General features: G+C 56.0%; 10 protein-coding genes across 10 annotated transcripts; 2 read left to right on the forward strand and 8 right to left on the reverse strand.

The window, feature by feature from the left end:
• Positions 1-537: 537 nt before the first annotated feature.
• Positions 538-3,364, reverse strand: ASPACDRAFT_1857438 (transcription factor domain-containing protein; the record flags this gene model as incomplete). The annotated part of the gene is made up of 4 exons (XM_020197549.1): positions 538-1,797; positions 1,862-2,645; positions 2,704-2,928; positions 3,192-3,364. The coding sequence occupies 4 exons, from the start codon at positions 3,362-3,364 to the stop codon at positions 538-540; spliced, it is 2,442 nt and encodes an 813-aa protein (XP_020055307.1).
• A 411-nt stretch (positions 3,365-3,775) lies between these two features.
• ASPACDRAFT_121746 (putative copper amine oxidase) lies at positions 3,776-6,138 on the reverse strand. The gene is made up of 4 exons (XM_020196466.1): positions 5,699-6,138; positions 5,064-5,640; positions 4,042-5,012; positions 3,776-3,990 (listed from the first exon to the last, which is right to left on the reverse strand). Exons 1-4 carry the CDS (start codon positions 6,034-6,036, stop codon positions 3,855-3,857), a joined length of 2,022 nt encoding a protein of 673 aa, XP_020055308.1. The 5' UTR covers positions 6,037-6,138; the 3' UTR covers positions 3,776-3,854.
• Positions 6,139-6,658: 520 nt separating this feature from the next.
• ASPACDRAFT_30633 (uncharacterized protein) lies at positions 6,659-8,157 on the reverse strand (the record flags this gene model as incomplete). Its single annotated transcript, XM_020199749.1, has 2 exons — positions 6,659-7,021; positions 7,075-8,157. The coding sequence occupies 2 exons, from the start codon at positions 8,155-8,157 to the stop codon at positions 6,659-6,661; spliced, it is 1,446 nt and encodes a 481-aa protein (XP_020055309.1).
• Positions 8,158-11,069: 2,912 nt separating this feature from the next.
• Positions 11,070-12,363, reverse strand: ASPACDRAFT_79696 (uncharacterized protein; the record flags this gene model as incomplete). The annotated part of the gene is made up of 3 exons (XM_020205476.1): positions 11,070-11,866; positions 11,921-12,036; positions 12,088-12,363. Coding segments are annotated over 3 exons (1,104 nt in total), but the record flags the coding sequence as incomplete, so codon positions are not given.
• An 827-nt stretch (positions 12,364-13,190) lies between these two features.
• On the forward strand, positions 13,191-15,526 carry ASPACDRAFT_1871515 (histidine phosphatase family protein). The gene is made up of 4 exons (XM_020197970.1): positions 13,191-13,974; positions 14,030-14,940; positions 15,024-15,247; positions 15,306-15,526. The coding sequence occupies exons 1-3, from the start codon at positions 13,621-13,623 to the stop codon at positions 15,181-15,183; spliced, it is 1,425 nt and encodes a 474-aa protein (XP_020055311.1). The 5' UTR covers positions 13,191-13,620; the 3' UTR covers positions 15,184-15,247; positions 15,306-15,526.
• A 157-nt stretch (positions 15,527-15,683) lies between these two features.
• ASPACDRAFT_1857443 (uncharacterized protein) lies at positions 15,684-17,162 on the reverse strand (the record flags this gene model as incomplete). Its single annotated transcript, XM_020197550.1, has 4 exons — positions 15,684-16,227; positions 16,299-16,354; positions 16,417-16,671; positions 16,739-17,162. The coding sequence occupies 4 exons, from the start codon at positions 17,160-17,162 to the stop codon at positions 15,784-15,786; spliced, it is 1,179 nt and encodes a 392-aa protein (XP_020055312.1). The 3' UTR covers positions 15,684-15,783.
• Positions 17,163-17,591: 429 nt separating this feature from the next.
• Positions 17,592-18,796, reverse strand: ASPACDRAFT_61651 (uncharacterized protein; the record flags this gene model as incomplete). Its single annotated transcript, XM_020203680.1, has 4 exons — positions 17,592-17,907; positions 18,098-18,331; positions 18,416-18,585; positions 18,773-18,796. 4 exons carry the CDS (start codon positions 18,794-18,796, stop codon positions 17,592-17,594), a joined length of 744 nt encoding a protein of 247 aa, XP_020055313.1.
• A 425-nt stretch (positions 18,797-19,221) lies between these two features.
• ASPACDRAFT_53131 (putative MFS multidrug transporter) lies at positions 19,222-21,191 on the reverse strand (the record flags this gene model as incomplete). Its single annotated transcript, XM_020202698.1, has 6 exons — positions 19,222-19,246; positions 19,395-20,254; positions 20,306-20,464; positions 20,515-20,838; positions 20,894-20,988; positions 21,038-21,191. The coding sequence occupies 6 exons, from the start codon at positions 21,189-21,191 to the stop codon at positions 19,222-19,224; spliced, it is 1,617 nt and encodes a 538-aa protein (XP_020055314.1).
• A 758-nt stretch (positions 21,192-21,949) lies between these two features.
• On the forward strand, positions 21,950-22,418 carry ASPACDRAFT_121756 (uncharacterized protein). The gene is made up of 3 exons (XM_020196467.1): positions 21,950-22,095; positions 22,140-22,217; positions 22,281-22,418. The coding sequence occupies exons 1-3, from the start codon at positions 22,017-22,019 to the stop codon at positions 22,382-22,384; spliced, it is 261 nt and encodes an 86-aa protein (XP_020055315.1). The 5' UTR covers positions 21,950-22,016; the 3' UTR covers positions 22,385-22,418.
• A 102-nt stretch (positions 22,419-22,520) lies between these two features.
• On the reverse strand, positions 22,521-23,799 carry ASPACDRAFT_31022 (fasciclin domain-containing protein; the record flags this gene model as incomplete). Its single annotated transcript, XM_020199780.1, has 3 exons — positions 22,521-22,837; positions 22,913-23,507; positions 23,578-23,799. 3 exons carry the CDS (start codon positions 23,797-23,799, stop codon positions 22,521-22,523), a joined length of 1,134 nt encoding a protein of 377 aa, XP_020055316.1.
• Between the last annotated feature and the right edge of the window lie 331 nt (positions 23,800-24,130).

Genomic DNA, 24,130 nt, shown 5'->3' on the forward strand with positions numbered 1-24,130 from the left:
ACACAAACAAGAAATTTATAATAACCATATTTCGCTGCCAGAGTTAGTCCTCTACAGCAGCGATACAGCCTTCGTCACGTAAAAGAGTGAATGAAGACAGTAGACGAAGGATTCCCAGGAGCATGTAGTCTAATCGATAATGTAGTCAATCAATAGGGTTCAATGTGATGCAATGAATAGCAGCAAGCGTCCAGGACGGAATATCGAATTGTTCCGGAAGGGAATGCCAAGACCTGGCATAGGAAATCCGGTCGGTAGGTAGCAGCCAATCACGCGGCCCGCGGCCAGTCCCTCATACCTCTTAGTACTACAAGTAGGCAGGCTACTGTAGCCCAGGGCTCAGCACATACGTGCTTCGCAATCATCTACTCAACGTATAATACTTACTCAAACGTTGCTAGTAATTGAGACATAGAATTTAGATATCCTGGGGGGAGAACCCCCAGATCCCCCCTCTGTCTTACTATTCCTTAATGATGCAAAGAATCTAGATGGAATGGCAGATACCCTCCCAAGCAGAAGGTTCTACTGAAAATGTCACAAAAGATCAGCCATCACCCTTGTCAATGCCTCATCCTCTGCCGCCAACTCGCCGCCCAACCCCTCCGCCAACACGGCCACGCCCTCCCCACCCGCTTGCACCCTCGGATCAAAGTACAGCCCACCCGCCATCTCAAAGAAAGTCGTCAGATCCTCGCACCCGTTATCCCCGGCGGGCGCAGGATCCGTCGATGTCGCGGCCAACGACCACAGTCCATTTGACGAGCTCGGCATGGGTTGAGGGTGCGGTTGCGGTCGCGTCAGGCCTCCTGTGGCTGTTTGCGAGGGGTGGATGGTGTACCCTTGTGCATATTTGCCTGGAATCTCTCTGCGGGCGTCTGGGGACTGGTGGGGCCTCGCCTCCTTCCCCAGGTTCAAGCGGATAACCTTCAAGCTGCGAATGATCTTCTGCAGGCGACGTGAGGTGCGGGCTCTCGTCGACGAGCGACGGACCATCTCGACCGCTTTGTAGAATTCCGGACGACACACCTGGGAGAACCGCGCGGGGCCGTGCAGCACCGCTAAGAACAGCGCGGCCAGGGCCGAAATGAGGAAGTAGTTGAACGGCTCCGGGCGCTGGTAGTAGATCTCCGACACACGACTAAAATAGTCCAGCATGTGGACGGTGCTCTTGGCCGTCTCGACGGCGATGGAGGCGCCCGCGACGCTGTCTTCGATGCTCTCGCCGCTCAGCAGGTACTGGCGGTAGACGAGGATGCGCAGCTGATTGGCCTGCAGCGCCAGCAGGACCTGAAGGGTCATCATGCTGTCCGCGTGGGTCGGCGAGTCGCCGCGCGCCGTGGAGCGGTGGGCCGGGTCGAAGCGCAGCTCCGGTGGGATGGACTGGATCCATTGCTGCACCTGGAAGTCGAGGTAGGCACAGTAATCGGTGGTGGCGGCGCGGGGCCGCGTGCGCCAGCCCACAACTAACCCCCAGATCTTGGAGCTCAGACGCGCGTAGGAGATCATGCACGTCAGGTACGGGGTGGTCGTGCCGGGCTCGGGCAGGTTGGTGTCCATGTCGGCGTCCTGGATGGCGAAGGGGAGCCCCGTGCCGAACGACCACTTGCGGTCCAGCACGTAGATGCACCAGAACAGGCGGCTGGCCCAGGTGCGGTGCAGCTCCCCGGGAAATACACCTCCGGTCTTTTGCCAGGTCTCCTGGCAGTGTAGGCCGAGTTGCATGGAGCCGCGCACGGCGAGTCCGATTGTGCGCCAGGCGATGACTTCGTCGTCGCGGTAGGAGTGGAAGATTGACTGCCCCAATGCCAGTATCAGCATACCCTGCCGTAGCATTCTCGAGGGAAATCAAGTAACTCACGAGTAAAGCCAAAATCAACAACTCCTTCATATCGACCTCCGGCACCTTCATGCGCATCCCGAACTGATCCTCCACGCGATCAGCCAACAGCGCCGCGCGCTCACTCCTTCCATGCGACTCCGCCAACAGCGCCGTGGCCAGAAGAATCTTCAACACCTCCGCGTCGCGCGCAAAGAACCAATCATCCTCCGCACCGCCTCCTACCCCAAGAGCCGGCGACTTCGACAGCCCATCGTCGCGATAGTAATCCACCACATACGCGCGAACGCTATCCAGATCCACGCACGGGTAGATCAGCCCCACTGTATGCTCGTAGACCGTCACCAGCCGTAACGCCTCCGTCAAGCCCAGACACCGTAGCGGATCGCCCTCGCCATCAGCAACGGGGATGGGACTCGGCGCGGCGGTGGATCCTAGATCCTCATCTTCATCCTCATCCTCGATTTCAACCTCGCCCCCATGCGGCCGCTTTCCGTCTGCAATCCCAAACTCCGCACTGGTCGGACCAATATACGTCGGCGATTTAGGTCGGTTCATGATCCGATGAAGGCCCGCGCTGGCCGAGGTGGAGGAGATGGTCGAGACGGCGGTGGGGATGTGATTGGCGGGGGTTGTCACGGCAGGACCACCACCAGCACCACTACTAGCAGCAGCTCCCCCAGTGCCCTGCCCCTGCCCTTGCTCCTGCCCCTCCAAAACCCTCATCCTCCCCACCAAAGCCCGCATCTCCCGCTGCAGCGCCTCAATCTGTGCATCCACCGTGCGCAACCGCGTCGACAGGATCCTACCCGAGTCAGCATCAGCAACCCGCAACCACCCCCCAAACCAAACAATCCACCCACCGATCCGTAATACCATCCTCCTCCCTGGGCCTTGGCGTATTCGGCAACGAAGTATACGCCCCCGTCCCAGACCCAATAACATGCATCGAATGAGCTGCATGCAAGGATGGCACCGCATGCACGGCGTGCACGCTGGGCGTATAGATGCAGCGCACCTGGTCGCGCGTGCAGCGCGAGCAGACGGTCTCACCGCTGCATTTGAGTTTGCGGCGTTTACACTCGTTGCTATCCTTTAATTAGCCATAGTCTGGTATGGTTTGATTTGTGGGGAACTGGAAGAGGTGAGGGGTGAGAGGTGCAGTGGCTGTGATGGCATAGTAAGGAAGAGTGGAAGGGTGTGCTCAGTTTCGTGTGCGCGTTAGGGGCGAGGCAAGCAAGTATGCGTATGTGTTATGCAGTAAAGTACATGCTACCCCAACCAACCCCTTGGTCAACAGGAAAAAAGAACCAGAAAATCAAAAGCAAAGAAAGGGAAAGAAGAAACGCACCAAGCAACCGACGTATATTTAGCCCGCTTCTTACTCCGAGGGGGTTCCGGGGACTGTTGGCTGTGGTCTTTCCTTTCTCCCACCCCTCCTCCTCCTGCTGCTTCTCCTCCTCGGTCTAGTTCTCGCTTAGCATGCTGGTGCTGCTGGTGCTGCTGGTGCTGCTCGGTATCCATCAGATGGCTCAAGCCCTTCCCAGCAGTATCTATTTCGCTATCACGCTGTAGCGTTGATCACACAAAACCCAAAACGAAGATACCGAATTCCGAGTAGTATGCAGCAGGGTCTTGCATGCAATCTAGATGAAAAGTGTTAGGGTGTGGAAGAAAAGTTCGGAAAGCGATTCGGGGCGCGGGCGACGGGACCGCGGAATGGAAATTTTGCCTGCCCGCCCTCATTCCGAGCAAATCCGAGGCAGGCGGGAGAGCTGCTTCATTTGCCTTCTTTTTTATGCCGCAAAAAAACGAGGATCAATTTAAGTTGCTCACAATTATCGAGACTCTAGGCAGCGATCTTATCTCAGCCCTGCGTGCTTCACCCTGCTTTAATCGACACTACTAGCTACGTACTAGGAAACCTCTTGGAAACGTGCCAGTAAACCCATTTAATTAAATACACAAATGCAATATATATACAGTACGTATCATAAATCATGCACACCCCGCCCTAAATGTGAGCCTTGCGGCAACATTCCTTATCCACAATGCGCGACGAGACATTGCGGTCCGAGGGCACGTCCAGCGAGGGGTTGGCTGTGAAAAAGTCCGCAGGGCGGATCATCAGCTGGAAAATCTCGACCGGCCTGTCACTCGTTAGTATTCACAATCCCCCAAAATGTTTAGATCAAACTTACATCACGGGCCAGTCCTCAACGCGTGGGTTGTGGGTGATGCCAAACGTGCTCCAGACCACCACATCGGTGTCCTTGACCGAGTCGCCCCGCTTGACCGCGTCGGAAACACCCTCGATCTCCTCCTGACTCTGCAGAGTGTACCGGCCTCCAGCGTACAGCTCTCCATCTCGGTACTTGGTGATCCAGACGTGGTGCTGAGCGAATTGCGCCCGCCGAGCCTGGATCGAGTTCGGGTCCGCCAACAGCCGCTGCGTCGCCAGAGGGATGAACTTGTAGCCCACCGGCTTCTGGCTGATGGGGTTGATCTTGTGAGGGTTGACCATCTTGATCGTGCGGTTCAGGTCTGGAGCTGCGTCCAGCCAGCCCGCCCGCTCCACCGTCTCGTTGGTGACTTTGTAGTAGTTACCCATGGGGTTGGTGGCCTCGTTCATGGGCACCGGGTGCGACTCCTCGACCTGCACCGAGTTGTTGTTTCCGTCAATGGCCGGGTCGATGCGGACACAGAAAATGTGCTGGTGATTCTGCGCCAACACACCGCCGCTGACCACGTTACCGTAGTCGCTCGTCTTGCCAGCATCGATGTTCACCACATTCAGGATACCCGTCGCGCGTGATTCGACGGTGATGCCGCCGGACTGGTCGAACTTGTAGGCGAAGATATACTCGTAGTTGGCCAGCGTGATGATGAACTGCACCACCAGCTCGCGGTGACGGGTGACCACAGCGCGGCCCGTGCGCCAGTTGGAGTGCTTCCAGCCGATGCCATTGTCCTGCTCGTGCAAGCAAATGGCATTGGGCAGCTTCTGCGCCTTACCATCCGCACCAGTCATGACCGCATCGAAGTACTTGATCACACCCAGACAGTCGCAGCCAATGGAAAGGTTGTTGGCCATGTTGCCACCACCACCGTCGCCAAAGTCGAAGGCCTGTTTGCGGTGGAAGGGAGGTCTGGGATCGGCATACGGTACAGTCTATCGCAGTCAGCATGTGGAAAATCTTCAGCTTCCAGCCAATCGACTCACCATCTCACTGATACTCAGACGGTGCATAACGCTGCGACCATCGTACCAGACATCGTGAATGGTGGCACCCTCGCGAGGATTAAAGGCGACGCGGAACCGCCACTTCTGCCACTCGACCAATGACTCGTTGGTGATCTTGAAAGAAGGGCCCTCCGGCTGCACCACATTCAACGGCTTGAGGTCCTTGCGCATGCCGCCAGGGACCAGCTCTGGCACGTAGTCGGAATCCTTGCAGTGGCCGATGATGTCACGCTTGAAAGTCTGTTGGGTGAGGCCGTCGCCCTTGCCACCAGTGGCCGGACGATCGACCCGGATGATCTCCTGGGTCAGTGCATCCATCACCGGAATCAAAGGCAGCGGGTAGGAGTAGAAATTGGCATCGGGGTTGTTCGTGCTCTTGTTGGTCGCAAAGCACAATCCCTGGAAGTAGCGGCGCGGCTCATCGGTGTAGTCCAATCCACCATAGGGCCAGGGCTCGATTGTCACCTCGAAGCCAGCAGGCAGATCGAAGTCCTCGAGGGCTTTCTGGAAGAGAGGGGAAGCAAAACAACGCTCGACAAGGGTATCGAATTCGCTCCTGGCAACAAAAGGCGGTTAGCATGGCCCACCAGCAGGACAACCGAAAAGAGTCTTACAAAGTCAACGAGGCATGGTGCTTCTTGCCCACAATCTTGTGCTTGATCCGCTGACGCGCACCAACGTCCACGACAGACTCGTTGAAGGAAGGAATGTGATCGGAACCGATGACATCGTACTGGCACAAGGCCAGACGAGCCGGACGAGGAGAGGTCGGGCTCAAGCGACCGGAGTGTTCGAGGGCGAGGAATTCCAGCAGCTCAGCCTTGGGGGGTTCCGATAAGTAGATCTCCCGGAAATCAATGACTGTGTTGGGGTGTTGGGCAAGAATGACATCGCGGGCGATGTTGGTCTCCTCCTCGGAGAGGATGGCTAAAGGATGGGGAGTAAAGACCATGATGTGAGATATGTGTGATGAAGAAGACGGAAGAGGGTGAGTGAGAAGAGGAAGCGAAAGGGAAGCTCGAGACAGCAGAGAATGCGGGGAAGCTGAAGGGATTTATGAATTGTAGAAGTACTTCTTGCCGGCGCATCTCCTTCCCAGTTCGGAACCCGCTGTGAGACCTTCAGTGCAGTGAAATGCACTCCACTTGCACTACACTGCATCGGAACCTCGGAAATGGCGGAATGTCAGCCAATAGTCGGCGGAACCGCACCGTGCTATACTGACTGGTCCGATGTCGCCTGCCAAAGGCGATAAGCGAACCACAGCAGACGATAAGATATGCAATGCACCGCGCAACTTTGTCCCCTTCCAGTAAAGTGGCAAGTGGCGCGCAGTGCGATACGTTCTTACCCCCCGTCCCTTCCCGATTAACCCCTCGAAATTGGTCAATTCGTCAGACAAATTGATTGATTAGTGTGCTAGTGTGCGGTAGGTATCAAATTAAATTATCGTAAGATGTACATGTGCAGTGCTGAGGTATCAGTTCATATCTACATTCGTCAAAGCCGTGAGAAACCCCATCCCAGAAAAGTCCCAACGCCGTTGCCTCCCTGATAAGATTCTCTCCCGCCATTCAAAACTTGCGCGTCGTGCTTGGCTTCACCCACAGTGGCTTCTCGCACTGATGGGTGTTGCGCCAGTGCTGGATTTTCTCCAGGTCCCATCCCGAGGACAGCCGGGTGTTGGCATCCCCCAACAACTTCTTCGCCCCCAGTCGCACAGTCCGCACGAAGACGCAGTGTCCGGTCGAGTCATACGTGAAGCTGAGACACTCCGGGTGATCGTGGCACGCAGCCCGACACGCATCGAAGGAGGCATGGCCGGGGGACTCGGGAGGCTCCTGCCAGCCACCCCAATCGCCGTTATCCCAGTCGAGACGTTCATCGAAGGTGCCCAGTTTCAGGTACTCGAGCAAGTCGGAATACAGGAGAGGTTCCTATCAGGCAGAAATTAGCCAAGATTTCAATCGAGGAGGAGGCGCATACGTACACTGCGATCGCGTTGATTTTCGAAGTGCATCAACCCAGCCATGTCCGAAATCAGGGTCTTGTGCATGCTGATGACGGGCTGGCACCAGTGCACATCATCGAACGGGATGCCATGCAAAGGATGGGGGTTGAACATGGGCCAGAATCCCGAGAGCTCGACACCCTTCTCATGCAGAGCCCAGCCGAGGATCGAATCCCCACAACAGTCCGCCTTGACCAAATCTTCATATTGCTCGCTGAGGGGCGGCTGTGTATACTCTCCGTGTGCTCCAGTCTCTCGTGCCACCAACTTCTTCACCGCCGCCGTGGAAAGAACGAAGCCGGATCCGCCGTAGGCGAAGTAGGATATTTCGTCGTGGTCCAGTGGTCGGCCTGGGGACGGGGATCCCATATACAACGGAACGGAGGGGTTGAACTGGTCGAGCAGACGGAACATGTTGTCCCAGACGACATAGGTGTCGGACTCGATGAAGACAAACCAGTCGGCGGTCGGGTTGATCTCATGCGCCCGCTCCACCATGGGCAGGAACTTGAACCGGTCGAGTCGCCACCCCTGGGGACCAGCCACCGACTTCAGTCTGCCATTCTGCAGTGTATCGTACGCCTCAAAGTCGGACACGTTCGCTCGGAAAGACTCGGGTAACGTGGCCAACACGTCGTGCACATGGTGGCCTTGCAGCTCCGACTCCCGGTCGGAAACCACAATCAGGTTGGAAATACACCGCGTGACGGTCGACAGATGAGCGTTAACGCGATCCTGCGGCTCCGAAGCGCCAATCTTCAGGACGATCTGAATGCGCGAGAGCAGATAGGTCGGGAACGAATCGCAGATATGGTCGTCGTCGACTTTGTAGTTCTGTGTGCGCGAGAAGCGTGTCGTAGTCTCCCAATCCCAGTATCCGGGCTCTTTGTGATGACGATCCAGGCGATAGAGCGATCTCGGATCGAAGGGACCGTTTCCCAGCTCGACTTTGAAAATGGAGGCGCCAATGACGAAGAGTAGGATCAGAGCGAGGAGGTTGGCGGGTTTGCGGGCAAACATTGTCGGGTAAGGGCGCCGTCGGTGGCCGGTTTCTCGCCCCATGGCGAGATTTGTGTTTATGTTCGGGGACGAGCGCGGGGAAGAGGTGCTGATTAGATTTTAGGACTCGCTAATAATGCTCGAAGATGTCAGGAAGACATGGCAGTGCAAGAAGTCAAGGCAGGGTGCATGCGACGATCGAGTGGAGACGGGCTGCGGCGCTGAAAAATGACGACAGTCGGGGAAAAGAAAGGCGGGCCAGTCCCAAATCGAACGGAAAGTGATAGGCGGCCAGGCAAGCGATGGGCAGGCGATGGGAGAGAGTTTATGTTCTCTCTGCAACGCGGCCCAGAGGCGTTGATAGTGGAGAGGGGGAGGAGGACCCTGGGTCAGTTTGGTCCCAGCCGGTAATGAAGGTTAATATCAAGTTATCAACAAAGAGATCCACCCGGGCTGAAGTCCGGCAAACCGGCGTGGCAAACCAGAGTTGCTGATCTGCTGCCATTTCCACGCTATATTTAGTCGACTGTGAATATCAGGGATACTTTCGTGCTCGGTTGTGTCTGGTGACCAGCCCCCCCAGATATGAGTTGGTTGAGTGTATGGTGGGAAGCTAGACGAAAGGTGCGTTGGTGTGAGTGGATAGTGGCTGATGATGATGAGGGAAGACAACAGCCGAGAGTGAGTGTCAGTGTGGGTGTGGGTGTGCGTGTAAAATGGAAGACGGCAGAAACCCACCGCCAGGCCAAGGTCGATCGGTGCAGAGCCAAGAAAATACACTGATTGGTTGGCTAGCATCCACCGGTAGAGCCACTTTTCTGTTGGCAGCCAATCTCTAGCGGTCTGCAATCTGAAGGTGAGATTGCGACAATCGCAAATGACGAATCCCTGGCTTGTCGCTTTCCACGGTTCACCCCCAGTCAAGGGGCTTTTCAGTTGGCAACTTGGAGACCTGCACCATCCCATTGTAATCGTCATTGTAATCTTCTGCTTAGAACTGATTTTATGGCAGTTTTCAGTTCCCAAGTCCCCCTCCCCCCCCCAAAAAAAACCTCCAACTGCCACCGTGGATCCTGCACCTGGATGGCTTCCGTTTACCCTGAATGGCGCTTTCAACATTCACAATCAACCGTCCTGCGGAAAGGGGGTCATGGCAAGCAAATTGAGGTGATAAGATTACAGGGGAGGCCGACGCGATCTGGATCCGCATCGAACAATCCCTGCCTGCTGTCACTTCCAATTCTGGGCCTCCTCTCCGAACGAGCGAGCCTAATTAATTTATTCTTAGATCACTGCAACCCTCGTTTCCTTCCAGTTCCACCTGTCTCTCCCTACAACGGGAAAACCCCTCCCAATCCCCCTTCCCATCGAACTCCCGCGTTGCAGAAAGGTGGAGAATGAAACAGTCCCTGTCTGAAGCAATGAGCATCGCACAGAGCAAAGGGCAAAAGAGGTGGGACACATGTTAGAGATCTGACATGTACTTGTACTCAAGTAGAAAGATATAATTACACTCCCGCCGGAGGCAAGAAGGAAAAAGCCCTCACGGGTCTTAATTACCCCTTTTTCGTCCCATGATGCCCGTCTATGTCCGGCGCATCTAGCTCATTGCTGCATCCAATCCGCAACCGCTCTGATACAATAGTGCATTACCCTCTCACCCGACAAGTGCTTTCTACTGTTCCTTTCGTGACAAGAAGTAATCTCTACGCAATCCAGGGTCTTCTCGAAATAATTTCGGCGTTACGCAACACAGAAGACTGTCTCGTAATTTGGAAGCCACGCCCTTCAGTTCTCTCGTCAGTAACTAAGCTTGTTCAACTAGAAGTGCAAGATGTACATACCTTCTGTCCATGATGTTCTCGAATGCCCTGTCCGATGGGTTTGATCAAATAGATCGTGGAAAGGGGTGGTGCGCCAGGTGGAATTGCGCGAGCCATACAAAACCATTGGTCGGTCGCATTTCAACTGCTGGCGCATAAGAGCCTCCGCCTAAACCCTACTAGACGCTCGTAAGCACTAAAGGTAGGAAGTGCGCAGGAAGTCCGCGCCGTCTGCACCGACAGTCGGGGTAGTACCCAACTTGGGTCCAAGGGAAGAAACATTCGACCAGTCAGCGCACGCTGGCCACATTGTAGCAAACACTGACAATGACCCAAAGGCACCGGTCGGATGCGTAGTAAGAGCTCTTGGTAGGCTCTCGAGGCTTCACTGGCTTTCCGGCGGTGGCCGGAAGTTGAGTGTTGTTGCGCAACTAGGCAAAAACCGCACCGCACTAGAGAGCAGCACACCGCGATCCCGCCATCAATCCTTTTCCAGTAAGCGCCTGGTCGGACAAACGATGGGCTGGCTCCGCAAAGCAGCAGAACAAACGCTGAGAATCCGCGCACTTCTCCGACACCCCGACGAGCGAAACTCAGTGACCGAGGGACGACTCGGATCCCGTGTATCCTTAGATGGCAAAATCGTCAAGGTAGACATCCTGTTGTTCTTCTCCCCAGGATACCGGTGATATCGCAGAGGAAGAAGTATGAAAGTTTGGAACTCTGGAATTATGCGAAGTCAACGACGGAGACGCTTTAAAAGTCGTCAGTTGCTGACAGCTAGGGGCAGGATTGGCCCCCAACATGCCAGCCATAAACTGGGCCCACCCGCCCTCCAGTGCTATGCTGCTCAAGGAGTATGGTCGTGAGTTGCTATGAGAAAAATTCCACATCCTGAGTTGGGGGATAGCAAGTCGATAGACCTGCTTTAGCTTCGGATCCATCTCGCGACCAGCCACTCCAAACCGAGAGGAAGAATATGCCGTGGTCAAGATAGTAGCTTAAAGAACTATCTGTTAGCGGGGCTGGTCGAATTGCCACTTCCATTGGAGTGCCAGGTGAGCGCATGAAATCGATCATACGTCGCTAAACACTCGGTCGGCGTAGCTAGTTTTAGCGGCTGCAGCACAGGATTGGCGTTCAGTTCTGTGGGGTTTGTAGAACGAAATCTGTGTTTTAGCCCTATACAGTCTTCGAATAGCTTCAGCTGTCCATGTCATCGACGTTGGTTTGAGTGTCATTGCGGATAGAATTCTTGCTCCTGGCGCTGCTGAACGGCGTTCCAGAGATCCCGAGCCATCGTGTCTGCTGGCTGGTAAATGAAACAGAAGCCTTCCAGCAAAACCAATGCGGCATCCCAGTTGTACACGGCCAGTTGGCCGGCGGTGATGGAGAGGTAGGTCTTGAACCATGCGGATGATTGGTGGTCCACTGAGGCGAGGCCTCCCACAAACAGAATCCAAAATAGGAGATCCGGCGCCGTTCTCTGCAGGAGGTGGAGTGTCGTGTATAGACTGTGCTGTAGCTCTTCAGACACGAATCTCATGCATGGCAACCCTTGAAAGGTCCAAAGTCGCAGCGCAAGGTAGATCCGCATCGCAATGCGCAGCGTATCCTGAAAGTCCGACGGGGTGAGAACGTAGGTCGTGGCGAGAAGCTCATATGCAGTCAGGAGGGCGAAGTTGTTCTCCGATGATTTTGACAAGGACGACTGCGCGTAGTTGTAGTGCACCATTAAGTGTCGAAAGTGTTGGAGAAGAAGCCTGAGGCTGGGGTCCAGTGCCGCAGACCAGGGCGAGGCGAAGAAGCGGTTACCAAAATATGAGTGGCCTCGAAAATCATCCTCGGACTTGACAGCGAAGACCTCTTGGAGGACTCTCTGCTTCCAATCTTCGGACATGGGGAATGCTGGTTCCGAGCTGGTGAGAAGTCCATACACATGTACCGCACTTGAGTCGGGTAAAGTCAGCAATACGGTCAGGTTCCACAACAGGAAGCCTTACGAATAGAAAAGCGAGACCATCGCATGGTCCAGGCCCTCAATACCACCAAGTAGATCGACCAGTTTCTTGAGCCCTTGAACATGAGCGTCAGCAGCCTGTCGGTTTCCGTCGGCCGCCTAGATAACTAAGAATCAGTAGCGTTCCGGATAAGGGCCATCAAGACTGACCTCAACACATATTAAGGGAGCCACGACAAACGCGGTCGTCTCCAGAGCAGCGGTTTCCGACTCGTTCAGAATCTGGCGCACAAACTCATATGCCTTGACGCGAAAGAGAAGGGCGTGCTGGGCGGACTGCTGGGCGGCTACCGAGACGCCGCCTGCAACCGTTTCAGACGCGGACTTGTGGATGGCACTGGTGGTGAGAAGGATGAACAGGAATGCGGGCTGATTCATGGCCTGTTGCCACCACCAGAGACACAGCTCCTCTGAGCCAAAGGGAAAACATGTGCGTGCACAAGAAGTGGAGACTTGCGGTAGTTAGGAAACCTCCATTCCATTTGGTGTGTGAGCAGGAGACATACAGTGGTAAAAGTACGGTTGCAGACTGTCGCGTAAGGAAGCTGGGAGCGACAAAATGGCATCCAGACTCCCTCCTTGCAGGGTTGGTTTCAGAAAGGTATCGTAAGGTAGACGAAGAGAGAGCAGAGCCTTGTCATCCGAGGCGGGAGTGGAAGAGTCGCTCAAGTCGGAGGTGGCAGGCGATATTGGTCGGCCTGACTGGAAGCGCGGCAGGGTGACTGTCAACTTCTGCATAGATTCCTCGGATGGGGACCGATAATCCTCGTTTTTGATGAAGACGGGTTGCTCCTGATCCTGGGGAACGAGTTGCGGTTTGTCTACATGATTCACTAAGAGGAAGGGTGGCGGTTGTTGCTGATGAGGATGAAGAGGCAGATAGTAGGGAGGAGGTGGCCTCCGGCCGATGGTCTGCTGAGGCTGAGTAGCCGGAGTCGCAGAGGATGAAGCAGGAGGGGATAAATGGTTCCCATCCATGATTTGGTGGTGAGGGAGGCTGTGAACAAAGTCCATCAGTCCGTCAGTCCATCAATCCATTCAAGCATCCAAGAAGGCCTGCCATCGTTCGTTGCTTTCTTTTCCTTTGCTTATCATGCACCACGTGACTACCCACCATACCGTACCATACCAGATCGAGGCAGATTGGGGCGGGGTTCGTTGTAGAGTGCGAGTGCAGTCAGTCAGTCAGTACGGAGTATTCGGACTGGAGTTGGAATCGTCCGGCCCGTTCCTCACCTTCACCCACCTTCACCCGCCAACTGTGCCCGGCGCCCGCAGTACTCAGTTCCACTTCCCTTTCCCTTTCCCTTTCCTTCTTTCTCCCTTCCCTCTCTCTTCTACCCTCTTCCATTCACCACCCCATGCATGGTCCGTGGGTAAACTAGCGTTCATCGCTAACAGCCGTTGATATTCATCTCCAAGACCTAGCCTATCTGATATCCTACATCATGGACGTGCGAGATCCGATCTCCATCCCCTCGGCTACCGCCATGCCCACGTGGGGAATCGCGGTTTGGGAGTGGCAGCTCACCATCGATCCCCGCAACGCGCGCAACCTCCACCCTCAGAATCCGACCCCTTGGTGAACTCCCTCGCCAAGAGCCGCCTGCTGAAGGGCTCTGAAGGACTCTGGTGGACGTGCTATAAGAAGCTACCATTTGCGCCCGTATCGACAGCGTGGCCATGTCTATCAGCATTTATGAAGGCCTCAGCGACATGATCTCCCTTCTGTTTACCCTCTTGACCTCCTCGGTCGCGGCGCGCGACACTTTCTATCCACCACTCAATCACACCACCTTCATAACCAATACCTCGCTGGGAACCTATGGGGGTATCTACTCCGCGCCCGCCGATCAGGCCAGTCCGCCGTCTGCTGAGGAGGTCTACAATTATTGCTCAATGCCCCACCCCCGAGCCGACACCTACACTTTACCACCTCCCATCGCCAATGGGTCCGTGTCCGGTCGCTTGGTCTACCTCGAATACTTGCAGCGACATCAACGCAGGACTCCCTACAATATTCTTCCGGGCGGCGAGGTCGGTACCTCCATCTTGATACTTCCAGGTGCAGCAGTCAACTGACTCAGTGCAGAACCAAGCATACAACTGCAACAACGTGCAGCCCTTCCTGTACCTTGCGCCGACGTCCGGAAACCCCTCGCCACTTTCCGTTTACGCGCAGTCATACTCCGATCCGACGAACCCGTTCTTAGACAGCTATGTCAATGGGTCCTGCCAATATCCACAACTCACAGTCGGAGGCTTCTTGGACGGTTATCAACACGGTCGCAATCTTCGGGAAGTGTACCTGGAGCAATTACAGCTCATCCCGTCGGCTCCGAACGAGGATAATGGCAGAAAGGTGTGGCTCCGCAGCAGTAGCTCCGCCCTGACGCAGGAATCTGCGGGCGGAGTGCTGAGAGGAATGTGGCCTGATTACCATGGGTCTTTGCCGCTGCACCAGCAGGCCTCCAGCATTGACACAGTCGACCAGGGGTTCTCTTGTTCCGCACGGAGCGACCTGCTGTCCGCCATTGAATCCACCCCGGTGTGGGAAGAGCATCTGTCGGTTACGGCGTCGCTTCGCACCAAGCTAGCCGACATGTTCGATGCCAACACTTCGAGCTGGACCTCCACCTTCGATCACTTTGCCGACAACTTCCAAGGCCGACTGTGCAACGGCTACCAACTACCATGTAGCCTTCAGAATGAGTCCCAGTGCGTGACCCAACAGCAGGCGGACGAGGTTTTTCGGGCTGGTGACTGGGAGTGGAACTACTGGTGGAGACACAATGCCAACGCCACACGGTACATTCAGCTTGTGGAGGGGCTGTTCATTGGCGAGATTGTGCAACACCTGGAAGCGGTGGCTACAGGCAGCTCGGCTCTGGTCTACAGCCACAATTTCGTGCATGACGGGGACTTGGGGCCGGTGCTGGGTGCATTGGGAATTCGAGCGCTGCGCTGGCCGGGGATGGGATCGAACATCGCCATCGAGATTTGGTACGTCAGAGCGTTGATTCGTCTAGTGGACGAGCTTGACTTGGAAGCCGGGGCTGCAAAGCGAATGCTAACCATTAGAATAGGGAGACTGCCGACTCGGAGCACTACGCACGGGTCTTGTACAGTGGACGGGCCATCGAGACAATTCACGGCACGCTGGACTGGATCCCGCTGGCGTCTTTGATTGATATTCTAAGGCCGTTCATCCCTGACGACATCGTCTCCTTATGTGAGACGGTCTGACCTGTCATCCGATGTTGTTTTGGACGTCAGGAGTGGTAGCGAGTGTATAGTTGAACAACAAAATGTAAATGGGTTCATCTTCATCTTCGATTGCTCGGCATTTGATTGACAGGAATTTCCAGGTTTGCTATACACGAGGTTTTGTCCAGAATCGACTCAAGGTCTCACTTGAGATGACTTAGTTCAACAATCTGCTATCATTTGGTCCGAGAATTGGCAATTCTTATTCCGACAAGTCATTCCTGCAAATCAATGTACATATACTGTACTTACCGAAAGGATGTTCAGATCAAGAACCCTATAATATCACCGACAAAACTCCTAAATCGTACAATCAGGGTCTCATTAATATTACCGTCCATTATCCCAGAGATAACTCAGACCACCATAAACATCAACATCAGGAAGTAAATCATCACCACCCAACTCAAACGCAATCAAACCCAGCCCTCCTCACCCACCCACCAACCGCGCACAAACCCGCCTCAACTGCGCCCAATGCTCCGCATGCAACGACCCATACAGACAATACCCGCGGTTCTCGCGATACCTACTCGTCAGGATCCAGTCATGAACACTTAGCCCGATAACCCCCAGAGGTCAATCAAGCCGACAGCCATGCTCGCATAGAATGGCCTGGTCTCGGGGCCCGCCGCCGAAGCAGAGGCTGTACCAGGGTAGCTGGGAGGACGACGAGACGAGGGTGTTCGGGTGGTTCGGGTGCCGCAGGGCCGCCCGAAAGGGCCGCCACGGCCCCATGGCTTTGTGGGCTTGGCGGAAGAGCTGCAGGCACTCCGGGGTGCGGACTGTCTTGACGGCGTCGCGGACGCAGGACGCCAGCATCAGGAGTCGATCGTCTTCATCTTCCTCCTCCTCGTCATCGCTATCGCCAAGCATGATGGGCTTGTTTGGCTGCGCCGGGAGAGGCATCGAGACTAGCCATGAGGTGTTTTGGAGTCGCACGGGTTGGTCGAGGTGTCTGCGGAAGTTGTAGACGAATGCGATCGCTGCCGGGTGCAGGTGGGGGTATGCTTGCAGGGCGGCCTGGGTATTTTGAATAAAACCATCGTGTCAGAGGGTGATCGCGCTGTAGAGGCAAGAGGGCAGCTTCGCACCTGAGCTATGATGGCCATGACGAGGTCGTGTCGCGTCACCGCGAGCGCCTGCTGGGCTGCACGATCGCGGAGGCGATCGACTGCCGCACCGGGGATGTGCATGGCGCGCGACGCGCACGAGGCTTGTATGCCAAGGTGGCGCGGACTAGCCAGTGCCAGAGGGCAAAGATGATATTGCCGAGCCATCCGGAGGCCAAGTGCTGGGTTGCCGACTTGTGCAGCCGGCTCCCGAGCGGTTCACTCGCGTACAGCGCGCTGCTCGTCCCCTCGGGGGGCTTGAATATGAGTTTGTTCGGTCGCGGTTCTTCCACGGTTGGTTCGATGGTCTCGCCCCGCAGGATCGCGGTGTAGGCGGAGAGGATCCGGTAAAGACCTTCAGGGTCGATCGCAATTCAGCCTAGAAACATATCCCAGCGAGATAATTCAAGTAGCGAACCTACCGCTTGCGTCGCTGAAGACATGCTGGAGAATAAAGTTCAGAATACAGCCATCCCGAAAATGAACCGCTTTCACCCGAAGAACCGGCGGGAACAACAGCGAGCGGAGCGACCAACTAAACCGAAAGAGCTGCCCCAAGCGCGTATATTCGGATGGCTCAAGCTCCTGCTTCGTCATCTGGTCGAGCGAGACACAGTCCACTAGCGGTGCGTCCATCACTCGCGACTGCCAATGTCCCGCGGTGTCGGCTGATGGGCAGGACCCGGTCCGCTGCAGATTGACGCGGGCTAGAAGGACTGGCCACGCCAAGAGAAGTCGGTGGAAGGCTTCTTCCAGCTGCGAGGGGTTGAGCCGGGTCTGGAAAACCAATATTGCCTGGCATTGCAGGAAGCGGCAGGTGGCGATGTCGACGGACGAGAACCTCATGACGAGGAGGATGGTGGGTTCGGTTGAGTTGGTTGGTAAATTGAGATGATATCGCTAGAATATGGTGTGCAGACAGAAGAAAGGCTCATATACCACGCCTAGACCGGCACGAGGACTCCTCTCCAGCAGATGGGATTACAAAAGTCGAAAAGTGTGCAGATCATATGCAAACGGTCAGGATGTGTAACACCACACTCTCCGCAATGAAGCTGACATGTGCAACAGCCCATTGGCTTGTGATAGACCAATTCTTAATCTGCGCATTGCACATACTGGGATATATACAATGAGGGGTTTCTCGCAAGTAAATGCATCAAACCCGTCAAGCACAGGCCGCAAACCCCTCCTCAAGGACCCCCCAAACCTCCTGTGGCAACGTCCGATACGCACCCAACCCACCCCCAGCAACCAACTCCCCCAAACCAGCCTTCACATAACCGGCACCTCCCACACGTCCTCCCCTGCCATGCCCGTCTGCAAACCCGCACCCCAGACCTTTCGACAATAGAACGCCAACGCAAAAGGCTTTCCCGCTCGCAGAAACTCCTCGATCTGCGCGTCGACCGCTTCGATCGTCTTCGTCGCGCTCAGCGTGCGGGTCCCATGCCGCTCCGTCAGCGCGGCTGCGATCTCGTCACCGGTGGGCCGGAGTTCCGAGAGCGTGAGCGTGCGGTTTTTCAGCTGGTCGAGCGGGGTCGAGGCGAAGAGGGACGCATATGCTGCTGCTGTTACGTAGGCTCTTGTGCTATATCACAGTGTCAACCACTCCGCAGCAAATAACTGCGCGATAAGATAGAGACAGATTAAAGATTCACAGCGTGTGTGGCACTATCTCCCGTGAAGATGATTCTATTGTTGGCGTAGTCGACGCCCATTGCCCTGTTGCTCTATCAGTTCTCCCCATGAGAAAGGAACAAAGACAGAAGCTGGCATACGGCGTCGCCAACGCAAACTCGGCAATGTTGCCCACCAGCACGATCGTCATCGGGATCCCCGCTGCCTGAGTTGCGAGTTCGACGTCTTTCTTGACCTGGTTGACGGGGATGCGCAGGCCCTGGGCGTCGTAGCGGGCGGCTAGTCCAGAGGGGACGAAAAGCCGCACGGAGGTTTTGGGGATGGCGTTGATGAGGTGGTGTTGGCGGGGGACGCCTTCGTGGCCGACTAGGGATCTATATCTGTTTTAGCTGTGTACTTGCGCTTGGTTGGCGGTGTAGGTAAGATAGGGAGGGTGAACAGGCTGTGGAAGTCCTCACATCACGATGTCAATATCCTCGAGGGCAGCAACTACCGCCGCTTCGTCGGACACATCCAACTCGACGGCGCTGACATTACCGGGAAAGGTCGAGATGTCGGACCCCGGCCGGTAGAGAGCCCTAATCGGGCCGCCGGAGGAGGCGAGGGCGTGCACAATAGCCGAGCTGGCCTAGCCACGGCGGCCGTAAACAGCGATACGGCTATAGGAAATAACTAGCACGGCCTGTTGTAAAAATCAAGAATAAATTCTGGCATTTGTGTAGAGCAAAACCGGTCCTATAGACTCGGTACTGGACTTAAGCCATGTATAGATGGCCAGGCGATTTGACTTGTTTGCATATTGGTACAGTTTAGACAGTTTGACGGCTCCGCTTGGGCATGGTTCCTATATTCTCATTGGACAAAGCTGACTTGGCATCAGGGGTGGGAGGGAGTTTGCCGTGTTTGCTCTGAATGCTGCCTCTACAACATCATGCACACAGATAGGGTCTTCTGTAATCGACAAGCCTTTTTGAAGGTCTTTTTGTCAGGGCTCTAAGGGTCATCCACATCCTTCATCTAAGACGGATCTACCTTTGGGATCTCTTAAACATTACCACGTACTATAAGGTATTGCAACTATGCATAGAGGCGCAAGAAGTCGTAGTTCCCCCCTTTATTTCCGAGGCAACTTCCCAATAGCCTCAATCCTGAGCGCTGGGGGAATATACCGTTCCGGGGGAGAACCCCCGGACCCCCTTTTTTTCAACTTCCCAGTACCCGCAACCCCAGTCCAGTATAATCTCAAAGCTCACGCTCTCTACCTCTACAGGTAAGCAAATGAGGTTGAGCTATACCAGGAAGCTGAAAAGAAAGGGGGCCCGGGGGTTCTCCCCCGGAACGCTCACCAGCCGCCCATAAGCACAGTAAGATCAGCACACCTAAACCCGCTCCTGATTCCCCTCCCCCTCATCCACAGCCTTCCACCCGTTCCCATACCCCCTCCACCCGGTCCCCGCCTGCGCGACCGCAGCAACAAGAATCAAGGCACAACTCCCCAAGAACAAGCGCTGCAACGCAGCCTGATAACTCCCCACGGCGACCACCCTCTCCACGCCACTCAACCCCTTCACCAGCGCCGGACTGCCCACCAACTTCCTGACCAACTCCTTCTTCCTGTCCCCGCCAACCCCGTACTCCTGAAACCCCTCCACCAACCCGCGCCTTAACTCCCTCACAAAGAACCCCCCGCCGATCGCGGAGCCAAAACTCCCCGCAAAGCCACGGCTCATGCCCACCAACGCACCGACCAGGTAATGCACCTCCGGCACGGTGAGGTGCAGCAGATGCGAGAGGGTGTAATTCAGGAGGGCGCCCACCGCGAGACCGTGGAGGAACGTGGCCGCCACAAAACTTGGGACCGGGGAGGTCGGGGTCGCGAGGAGGGCGAGGAGGAGCGCGGCCAGCGCGAAGAGACTATAGCCCAGCAGGCTGGAGAGGTAGTAGCTCTGCGATCTGCGGATGTGTAGCCACCCCGCCAGAACGCCGCCGAGACCGAACCCCGCGTTCGTGGGGACCAGGATTAGTCCTGCGGAGGCCGGGGTCCAGTCGCGCACGACCATTGCGTAGACCGGGCTGTAGAAGAGGACGGCCCACCGGGCCATCATCGTTAGGAGGCCTGCGAGGCAGGTGAGGAACACGCTGCGCTGGCGAATGAGGTGCAGCGGGATGATGGGTTGCGTTGCGTAGTGGGACTCGATGGCTAGGAAGAGGGCGGTGGAGACTAGGAAGGCGAGGATCGGGGTTATTTGGATGGTGGAGGAGGCGAGGCTGGACAGAAGGAGGGTGACGGAGAGGGTCTGCCTCTGTTAGGGTTGCTTTGAGGATGGCGAGGGCAGGATTGGACTTACTAGGGTCAACGCGCCCGCGTAGTCGACCTGGGCGAGCTTTCGGAGTAGTGTGCGCCCGTCCTGCTCATCCTGCGCGGCCGCGGGCGGGACGGGGACGGCGAAGAACATGATCGGGGCGAGGAGGAGGGTGATCGGGGCTTGGATCCAGAAGATGAGACGCTGCGTTGCGGTCAGTAGCAGGAACGATTTCACCACGAACGCATACCCACCCATCCGTAGACTGTGGTCAGGAGGCCCGAGAGAACGGCCCCCGACGCGATCCCCGTCGTCATGGCCGCGCTGATTAGGCCCAGGAACAGCCCCCTGCGCTTCTTGCTCGTCAGATCCAGCGCCAGCACCAACGCCGTCACGCTCTGGCCGCCCGCGCCACAACCCGCGATGGCTCGTCCGACCAGAAACACGGTCAGATTCGGGGCCGCGGCGGTGACAAACAGGCCCAACGCCAACAGGCTCGAGGTGAAGAAGACGTAGACGCGGGGCGTGAAGATTTGACACAGTCGGCCGGAGAGGGGCGTAATGCTCGAGTAGGCGATCTGGTTTGTCAGCTCCGCATTGGCTTGTGGTTACGCAGCTAGATAGAGAAATTACCAGAAACACGGAACTGAACCATGTAGCCACGGAGAAGGCGTCGAACTCGGTGGCAATGGCCGATTGAGCGGTGGTCATTGCGGTGATTTGGGTGGCTGTTCGGTCAGCCTCTGTGCATCCCTGAAAGACAAGGGTGTACTGTACCTTGAATGAACAACAGCAGACCCATGGCTACCATAATCGCTGAGCCCTGGAAGACAGTTACTAGGACGCGAGGCGCATCGGGCACATCTTCTAAACGGCCCAGAAGGGGCGTCTGCTCTGAGGGGACGGATTTCTGTTGAGTAGCAGCGGTCATTGTGATTCTTGAGGACGAAATTATCGGTCCATGAGCAGATTGCGCCTCCGGGACATTTTATCGGAGAGGGGCATCTATGATGTGATCTGCGGAGAAAAATGCGGGATGGGCGGATGGGGTCTGTACTGCGTGTAACGAATAAGCATGGCTAATCCGCCCAGCAGAAACAGGCAGAGCGCGTCGCCATATCCTGGCACCGATAAGTGATCGCCGTCCAATGGCAAACGCCCCGAGTCGCTCGGATATCTGTCCCTGGGGTCGGCCCAGGCCGAGAATTGGCAGAGGGCGTTGGAGATAGCAGATCCGACGCATCCGCTTATCTGCCATCATTCTGACAGCTCAGAACCTTGCCGGGAGGGATGGCGAGTCAGCGTGCGCGAGATCATGCTGGTAATCAATATCAGCAATGATGTCAGCTTTCTGTCACTTGATATGTCTGATGTCCGATCGTGTTGTGTCAGGTCTGGCTGGACCTTGGTGCATGACGGTGGTGGAGAGCCTTGGCGCTGCGGAGAAGGTACTTTTGTGCAACCGGTGATTACACTAGATCCAGAATGTGATCGAGCCAAATTCCGGCTATGTAGATTGGGTTGATAAAGACCCTGCAGCCCGATGATCTCGTCCCTGGAGAGACAGTTGTAGGCAGACCAGTCGAGTCTGATGAGGCGGGCGAAAGGGTCAGAAGAGCGGCTTCCCGGCGGATGACTTGCTCTGGGATGCATCGTTGCACATGACCAAACGCTCAAGGGTATTAAAAGGCTGGGATTAGTAGTAGAGAAAGACTGAAGATGCTCACACATATCCAGTAGCTCTGACATGATCAACATGAAGACGATTCTCTTTTCCTTATTGTTGGTGGGTGGTATATTCTCAACTGCCACTGCGAACGCCTTGAGCAGAACAAGTAAGTGCCCTTTTTCCGACCAGCGGCATCTGCTCACAATGTAGCCCTCATGCAAAGACCCGAAGACAAGCACATCGATGCTTTTGACGCAGACAAGACCCCCATCAGAGGCCTGCAAGACTGTACGTCTCGTTCAGACCCCTTCATCCACAACAGTCGCCTAACCCACTGACCGCTGTCCCCAGCCTGCTACGTATGCTCCTCGCCCTGCTCCTCGGCCGTCTGCTGCCACGGGCGATACCCCCAATGCTGCAGCGACGGCGTCTACTGCTACTGCTGTCGAGACTAGTTTCGCTGTCGAGGTTAAGACTCAGATGTCCACAATAATAACAATAAAATTAATATCTCGGCCCTGCATGACCCCACACCATGCTAGAAACACTCCCACCCCGTCAGCCCAGACTACCCCGTACAGTATTTAGTAGCTAAGCCCACTCCGGCTCCCCGAAGCGATCCACCGGCCCGAAGGCTTGGTACAAAGGATCCAACCACCGATCCACAATCCACAGGAACCCATTCGCGGCCTCCACCTGCGTCACCAGCCCGGCATTCATCACGAAGACAGCCGCGTCCTCCTCCCCGCGGGTCACCGTGATATTCAGCCCGGTCACATCGCCGGCCACCGACAGCGAGCTCTTGCCCTTGAGCGTGCGACTGTCGAACTGCTCGCCGCCGCTATCGACCCAGCCGTACTGCCACAGCAGCGTGTCGAACGGGCTTTTATACGGCGAGACCAGCGTATCTTTACCATCATCATCAGCACTCATCTGAGTATTCATCGCAGCACCCAGCCCAGCATCCAGGAAAGTAAACTTACGAAACACAGGAAGAATGGTAGGCATCAACTCGAACGCCTCATTGCGCGGGACCACGAAGAACTGTTTCTCGGACGACTGTCGCGACAGCCGACGGATAGTGTCCGGGGAGTTGACCGACAGGATCTGCGAAGCATTGACCAGACGGGCGTCGGATTGCACGAACGCGCCGATGGTGAGATCGGTGGATTCGTACGACGGCGCCGTGGTGCGGTTGCTCGGTCCCCCGCCGTAGACCAGGAACGGGTCGATGAGCTGGTCGATCTCGTGGATCAGCCCGTTATCCGCCGGGAGGTCGGCTTTGACGATCGCGGCTTGGTCGTCGATGCGGACGGTTCCATTTGCGGACGTGGTCGCGTCGATGTAGTACCCCTGCACTGTCTTGGTGAGCACCCCCCGGTGGAATTGGGCGGTGGTGTTGGACAGCTGCAGCGCGGTCGCGATGCCTCCCACGGCGCTGTCGGCGGATACACTGGCGAGTTCGGCGGCGGTCAGGCGGGCCTCGATGATGTGCGTGCGCAGGAGGGCTTCGATGAGGGGGTAGGCTGGTTGGGTTAGGAGGATGTCGTAGATCGCCGGGGGGATCTTGGCCCATGCCTGTGAGCACCACGGATTATTGGGTTAGATTTGTAGCATGTGAGGGTCTAGAGAGGGGAGGGGGCGGTACAGCGTTGGTCGGAGCCAGGAAAGTGTAATTGCGCGTGTCGGTGTCGTAGTTAAACCGCTTCGTGAACATCGGGTTGATCTCCACGATGCCCCCCGTCATATTGTACACATGCGCGTACGTGGAGAGCTCGGGGATCTCGAGCAGGGTGTCCATCAGTGGAGCGGCCACTGCAACTTTGGTGAGGATTGCAGCTAGAGCTGCGATGGCTGGGAGGGCTAGCATCGTTTCGAGGGTGAAATCCAGTGGATCTGACAAGACGAATGAATGCTTCTAAGGGGTGCATCTACATTCGACCCACAAGTCGGACTGATCAGCAGATATAAGATCCCAATCCAGGGGTATGAGAGTCTGACTGTGGAGGGGGTATATCTTCTGCCGTCCACCATATTATTTTGTGATGGGTCTTACTGGTGGGACACATCCCCCGATGCTGCATGAGTGTACGTTGGTCACATTAGTGGCGTCCTTCTCGGAGCTTAAAGCAATCAAGAGATCTCTCCATAGAGAAGGTTACTTGGCAGGTCTTATGCGAGGTCTAAAACCGAGCGGGCCT

Source organism: Aspergillus aculeatus, assembly GCF_001890905.1.
Source record: "Aspergillus aculeatus ATCC 16872 unplaced genomic scaffold ASPACscaffold_10, whole genome shotgun sequence".
Taxonomy (NCBI): domain Eukaryota; kingdom Fungi; phylum Ascomycota; class Eurotiomycetes; order Eurotiales; family Aspergillaceae; genus Aspergillus; species Aspergillus aculeatus.